The following is a 6,960-nucleotide window of genomic DNA, read 5'->3' as shown; positions in this document are numbered from 1 at the left end:
TGGGGGAGTGGGTCCGCAGAGGAGCGCTTTTCCCGTGAGCCTTTGCGACTCGCCCGGTGGTCCCCTGGGTTCTCTCCCTGGTGAGGGGGGCTGGGAGCCCGGACTCCTGGGTTCTCTCTCTCCCTGGCTTGGGGGGGCTGGGAGCCAGGACTCCTGGGTTCTCTCTCTCTGGTGAGGGGGGGCTGGGAGCCAGGACTCCTGGGTTCTCTCTCTCCCTGGTGAGGGGGGGCTGGGAGCCAGGACTCCTGGGTTCTCTCCCTGTTGAGGGGGGCTGGGAGCCAGGACTCCTGGGTTCTGTTCCTACCTCTGGTAGGGTGGGAGGAGGAGTGGGGTTCAGAGGTTAGTTGTCCTGGGAGTCAGGACTCTTGGGTTCTGTTCTTGGCTCTGCCCATTTGACCCTAGGACAAGTTGCTTCCTCTCTCCCTGCCTCAGTTTCCCTGTACGTAAGGTGAGGCTAACCCTGCCCATAAGCAGAGTGGGGACTGCAAGGGTTGGTCCATTCACAATGCTAAAGCCTGTGTGTGCTGTAGATCAGTGGTTCTCAATCTTTCCAGACTACTGTACCCCTTTCAGGAGTCAAGCCTGAGCTCTGCTGCCCGGGGCTGAAGCATGTAATATAGCTTTACAGGCTCCCTGTGGCATAGGGCCCTGGGCAGTTGCCCTGCTTGCCACCCCCTAATGCTGGCCCTGCACTTGAAAACTCCTAAATCCTGTCCTGTGACCCCTTGGGGAGGCATGACCGCCAGGTTGAGAAACACTGATCCAGATGAGTTGACATACCCCCTGGAAGATCTCTGCGTTCCCCAGGAGTACGTGTACCCTTGGTTGAGAGCCACTGTTGCAGAGTGCCAACCATTCCTGTTGGAGCTCTCCCTGCAGCTTGGAGACCCTGATGGTCTCGTTTCTGTTTGCAGTGTGCGCTTGGCTAGCTCTCGGGTAGGTAATGGTGCTTCCTCTGCTTCCTTTCCATGGATCTGCAACGGTTCCAGGAGGGGGACCCAGAAGACTGGACCTTCCAGCCATCGCAGGCCCCTTTTTTGACATGGAGGAGCCAAGTGCCAAGATCCTGGAGCTGGAGACGTTTTGTGTAGAGCAGGTAACCAGGCACGGAATGTAGCCGGGAAGTGGCAGGAGGGGGAACTGGGGGTTTTATCTGCTTGTTTTGCACTGGTGCAAAACCCTAGTGTTCATTCGAGAGAGTTGTGATCGTCTGGTTTTACTCACTTAGTTGTTGGGGCATGTGTAAGAACCATGGGCCTTGAAAGGTGTGTTGGGGTGGGAGGGAATATAGCAGTAGAGATATGCCTGCAGGTTTTGCATCTATTGTTCTGGTATGGTCTGGTGCCTCTTTGAGTTGGTGGGTTCTGGTCTGGGGGGAACTTGCTTCTGAATTGGCAAGGTTGGGGTGAAAGCCAGAAGAGGGGATTTGGCCAAGGTTTCTTTCGGGTTGTGATCCCCGTCGAGTATGGGTTGGAATTGTTTAGTGTTACCCTGTAGGGGTTCCAGTGTGGGTTGATAGGTGACAACTAAAGGGGTACGGTTGGAGGGGGTTTTGTTCTGTATTGAAGCAGGTTCTCTTGGGATATTTGGGTGGCCCGTTCCAGGATACGATCTACTTCTCTGGTGGAGTGTCCTTGTTCGGTGCAGGTGGTTTTAAGCATGTTAAGGTGTGTATCCCGGACTTTCTCCTTGGAGCTTATTCTGTGGTGTCTGAGGGCCTCACTACAGAGAGAACCGATTTCTTGGTGTGTTTGTGGTGCTTACAGGATCTGAGAAGGCGGATGTGTTGATCCGTGGGTTTCTTGTAGATAGTTGTCTGTAGGGTTCCATCAATGAAGTGGATCATGGCATTCGGGAAGTTGATACTGGTGCAGGAGTGTTCTGCAGTTTGATGGTTGATGTTGTGATGGAAATCTGTGTGGGAGGTCAGGTCGTCTGCCCAAAGGATGAAAATATTGGTGTGTCTCAGGTACATCATTGGTTCTGTGGTGCCTTTGTCAAGAAAATCTTCCTCACGGTGGCCCATGAAGACATTGACGTATTGGGGAGCCATCCTAGTACCCAGAGCTGTGCCCATGGTCTGGACAAAGTGGTGTTGAATGTAAAATGGTTAAGGGTGAGGATGACGTGGATGAGTTTGCCGATGGGGGTGGGTATCTCAGTTTTGTCCATTGTCTTGTAGATCTATGAGGCAGGCGGCCATGCTGTCGTTGTGAGGGATGTTAGTGAGGAGGGAGGTCTCGGTTACTGTGTCTGGGCAGCACCTGGCCCCGGTCTCGGCTAGTGCTCTAGATACTGCTGTCATAGACATAATAACATTAAACTTCTCCCTTCCCTTGCCCTGGAGGGAGGCCCATTCTGTGGGTTGGGAAGGGAGTTCTGGCTGCGAGGTGCGTACAGCCATTGGGTTCTCTGCTGACGTGGCCCTCACCTTTGGGATGGGTGGCAGGACTGGAAGGGCAATTAGCATGGATCCTACTGGTGGTTTTGTGTAAGGGGCACCTGTCCTGCTGAGACCCAGCAAACTCGTTGCACAGAGTTTTGCAGGGGTGGCATATGGCCTAGTGGATAGAGCACTGCACTGGGACTTTGGGGGACCAGGCTTCTGTTCCTGGGTTGGCCACTGGCCTTCGGGGTGACCTCGGGCAAATCATGTCCCCTTTCTGTGCCTCAGTTTCCCAGTCTGGGAAACTGAGCATAATGATACCTACCCCCTTTGTAAAGTGCTTTGAGATCTACTGATGAATAGTCGGTGGTGGTGTTATTAGTATGTTTTAATTGCAGGTTCCGCCAACTGTCTATTATGTTCCAAACTTCATCTCGAAGTCGGAGGAGACCTATCTGCTGCACCAGGTATGTGAGATTTTCATTCAGGTTTATTATTCCCATGGCACAAGAAGCGAGTGCAGCGCTTGGCGGATGCTGCTCTTGCAGTGAAGAATTTCCTGGCTGACTCGGATAAAAGCAGGCGGTTTGTCTGTTAGCGTCACTTCTCTGCAACGGAGATCTCGGTCCCAGACCCCGAGTGCACAGACAGACGCAGCTTTTGTAGATCTGGCATCTGCATGACACCCCCCCGCCCCCAATGTAGTAGGACCAGCAGAGAACTTAAGTTCATGATGCGTGTTATGGGAGCACCTTGAGGTCCCAACCGAGATCAGAGCCCCATTGTGCTAGGCGCTGCACAGACCCAGAGTGAATGACAGCCCTTGCCCCAAAGACCTTGCAGCCTCACTAGGCAGGACGGATTGTTATGCCTGTTTTACAGATATAAGCATGAAAGTGCCTTGCCCACAGGGTCTGTGGCGGAGACAGGAATTGAACCTGGATCTCTTGAGTCCCCACCAGGGCTTAACCACAGGGCCAGCCTTCCTCTAAACATTCAGAGTTCTGGGCCCCATCGCCCACTCCCTGTGCTTCAGGCCCATCCGTACTTTTCTGCTTTTGTCCCCTCCCCTCCCCCCCGCCCCTTGGACAGGCTCGTATAATGTGATGCCCCTTGGTCGTTAGCCTGGGCCCTGGTTCAATTCCCTCCTCTGCCACAGACTGCCTGTGAGGTCTTGGGTGGGTCACTTAGCCTCAGAGCCTCAGTTTCCCCTCGTGCCCTTTGTCTGCCTTGTCTGTTTAGATTATAAGCTCTGCCTGGCAGGGATGGTCTCTTTCCCTAGGCGCTAATGTAAATAATACTTTTGTGCCTCCCGTACCGTTTCTCTGTAATGTTCTTCCCCTCAAGCAAAGCTTTCCGGCCTCTCAGCCCGTCCCTGCGTTCGCCCCCTCAGGTTTATGCTGCCCCCAAACCCAAGTGGACCCAGCTGTCTGGAAGAAAGCTGCAGAACTGGGGTGAGTTCTCTCCAGCCCCATCGCTGGCGCTCAGGCTTGTGGCCCCCAGGTGACCCCCACCCACTGCACCAGGGACCGGTTAGTGCATGGAACTGGGGAATTCGCTCCCACCGAGGTCTAGTCTGGGCTCAGCGCAGGATGTCAGCTTTGTCCTTTGGAAACCGCGCAGAGCAGCCTGCATCAGGGAGGGAAGGAATGTCATTTGGCTGGTGAGTGACCTGAGCTGGCTGGCTGCAGGATTGAGGAGACAAGATCTCCCCAAACCTGGCGTCGGACCCTGCCTCAGTTTCCCCCACCCTCATGCAAGGCCCCAGGCCAGCTCCCTGGCAATGAAGCTCCCGCCGGTGTTGGTTTTCAGTCCCTTTCCCCAAGGACATGTTTATTGTTCAAGGACAGCTCGACATCCATCAAGTCAGGTAACCCAGGCCCCTCCTAAGGTCTAAGGGTTTTGCTGCTGTCTGAGCCATTGGTATCCCCACTTTCCTGTAACTGGTGTGGCCGGATCTGGATCTCCTGCAGAAGCCTCTCCTCGTGTAAATGAAAAAGGGGATTTTGCGGTTTTTTTTGGGGGGGGGGGGGTGCATATACACCCCAAAATGTGACCGGGCCGGGGAGCTGAGAGTCAGATCTGGGGTAAATGGACCCAGGGATGTTACTTAGCTTGTCAGCGCCTTGGGGCAGGGACTGTTCTTTTTGTTCTGGGTTTGTACAGCGCCTGGCACAATGGTGGCTTGGTCCATGACTGGGGCACCACAGTGCTACCGTAATATACCTAATAAATAGGCTAATTGCATTCAGTTCTGGGCACCAATTGGAAGGGAGTTCAGAGGAGCGTAGTAAAAATGATCCAGGGGCTGGAGCGCCTAAGTGACAACCAAGAGGGGAAAGCGGAGTGACCTAGAGGATAGAGCACTAAGCAGGGACTCGAGACAGCTGGGTTCTGTTCCTGGCTCTGCCGCTGGCCAGCTGGATGACCTTGGGCAAGTCACTTGGCTGCTCTGTGCCTCAGTTTCCCCGTGTGCAAATTGTAAAGCGCTTTGAGATCTGCTGATCTAGGGAGCTAGGGATTTGCTGGTTGCAGGCGTGAAGGAGGGAGAGGTGCTTAAACCAAGCCTGTCTGAACCTCTGGAGTACGGCCTGCCCAGCCCAGTGGGGTGGGCGGGGGATGTCGCATAACACTTGCTTAGTGCTTTTCAACCATGGATCGCCTAGCTGGATCTCTTTCATCGCCAGCTCCTCTCTGTATTCTCTGCCTCCCAGGAGGGCTGCCCCATGCCAAAGGGATGGTACCGGAGAAGCTGCCCGCCTGGCTTCAGAGCTATGCCGAGAAGATCTCCTCCCTCGGAGCGTTTGGAGGGAAGCTGGCGAACCACGTGCTGGTGAACGAGTACCTCCCGGGGCAGGGGATCATGGTAACTACCCACGGGCCAGCTGCTCCGTTACTCAACTTCAGGGTGGCTCCTGCCCTGTGGGGGCAAAGGAGGAGGGGCAGACGCAGAACCTGACCTGATCAGAGGCGTGTCTGTGGGGGCAAGTCTTGCAGCAGTGGCAACTCCTGCTGGCTGGAGATTTAAGGGGGATGGAGTCTAGATAGACAAGACTAGGTTTTCCCAGGAGAGTGATGGTTAGCACGGGGGCGGCTTGGGAGTTGGGATTCCTGGGTTCTATCCCTGGCTCTGGGAAAGGAGTTGAGGCTAGTGGTTAGCACATGGGAGCGGGGTGGGAGTGAGGACTTCTGAGTTCTGTCCCCAGCTCTGGGAAAGGAGTTGGGTCTAGTGGCTAGAGCAGGGGGGCTGTGTGTCAGGACTCCCGGCTACCAATGTCTTCTCTTAATCCCAACACCTTTCGATAGCCCGACCTCGCTTTGAGAGAGCAGATTGCTTCCACAGCCGTGTTTTTTATCTTGGGAATGGAGCATGAGCACCAGTGACATGCAAGCCTAGGGCATGTACACCCCGCCCACACTCCTGGCTTTGCCATGTGCGCTGGCTACAAAGGTTGGCGACGTCAGAGAGGCATCTTCTCAGCAGCAGGGCCTGCGTGTGATGGGTTGGTCCACGTGTCTTTGGTGTTTAGAGCCGTGTCTTTCTGCATTTCATGCTTGGTACTGGAGAGGAGAGCTGGGGGAGGGAGTGTGTGTGTGTGTGTGTGTGTGTGTGTGTGTGTGTGTGATCCTTCCCTTTTTAGTCTGACATGCCAGCTCCCTCTAGCCTCATGAAGATGGACCTCTGTACTTCCCCACCGTCACCACCATCAGCCTGGGATCACACACGCTGCTGGACTTCTACCATCCCGTCAGCAGGGGGCAGCACGCGGACAGCGAGCAGGTGAGCACAGAAGGAATTGCAAACAGAGCCCGGAGAATAACTGTTTTGTTTTGTTCCCCCTTTGGTTTGGTGGCAGTTCTGAAAAATTGAAAACAAATTCGGCCTGGGTCAAACCGAATCTGGAATTTGTAGTTGAATCGTAAAAGTTTGTCTGGGGTTTGTTCCAGAGCGGGAATTTGTACCTGGCTCTCCTACGTGCTGTAACCACCGAGCTGGGCATTATGGGGGTGCTAGTGGTGGCGGCAGCAGCTCCCCTTCCCCCCCCACCCCCTGATTTTATGAATGGCCAAAACTACTCGCAACAAATTTGCCAACAGTTTCTGATCAACCAATATCGCATCTTTCATTGAATAAATTATTTGTCTGACAACGTTCACCCGGCTCTGCTAACAAGTCACATCTAGATGTGCCTGGAGAGGTTTCAACCGGCCCCTGAGATCTGCATGTCTGAAAGAGAACTGAGAAAATGCCAAGAGTTCTCTGTTTGTTTGTATTTTGAGTGTCGTCACTTTCCTGCTTTCCGATTTTGTCATTAGTTAGGCTCCGATCCTGTTGAGGCGTATGCACATGCCTAACACCCGGGGAACAGAGAGGAAGGATGGCCAAGCGGTTAGGGAGCTAACCTGGGCTTTGGGAGACCCAGGTTTGATTCCCTGCTCCACTAGAGTCATCCTTTGTGACCTTGGGCAAGTCACTTAGCCTCTCTGGGCCTCAGTTCTGTAAGGTGGCGATATTATTTGTATTATGGTAGCGCCTAGGCACCTCAGTCATGGACCAGGAGCCCCCATTGTGC

At 54.1% G+C, this 6,960-nt stretch overlaps 1 protein-coding gene across 2 annotated transcripts in view; it reads left to right on the top strand.

Moving 5' to 3' along the window:
- The first annotated feature begins 6 nt into the window (after positions 1 to 6).
- Positions 7 to 6,960, top strand: part of ALKBH6 (alkB homolog 6) — a 9,430-nt gene continuing 2,476 nt past the window's right edge. The window contains exons 1-6 of one of the 2 annotated variants that reach the window (XM_026658892.1): positions 7 to 34; positions 990 to 1,096; positions 2,785 to 2,853; positions 3,780 to 3,840; positions 5,101 to 5,252; positions 6,051 to 6,167. In XM_026658892.1, coding sequence (XP_026514677.1) covers positions 1,043 to 1,096; positions 2,785 to 2,853; positions 3,780 to 3,840; positions 5,101 to 5,252; positions 6,051 to 6,167 — 453 coding nt within the window. In that variant the 5' untranslated portion in view covers positions 7 to 34; positions 990 to 1,042. Of the gene's footprint in view, positions 35 to 354; positions 449 to 989; positions 1,097 to 2,784; positions 2,854 to 3,779; positions 3,841 to 5,100; positions 5,253 to 6,050; positions 6,168 to 6,960 lie in introns of those variants that run through there. The other variant, XM_024212494.2, reaches the window with a different exon arrangement.

Source organism: Terrapene carolina, unplaced genomic scaffold, assembly GCF_002925995.2.
Source record: "Terrapene carolina triunguis isolate 2854851 unplaced genomic scaffold, T_m_triunguis-2.0 Scaffold517, whole genome shotgun sequence".
Classification (NCBI taxonomy): domain Eukaryota; kingdom Metazoa; phylum Chordata; order Testudines; family Emydidae; genus Terrapene; species Terrapene triunguis.
The sequence above is the reverse complement of the archived record's forward strand: the minus strand, read 5'-3'. Positions and strand labels throughout refer to the sequence as shown.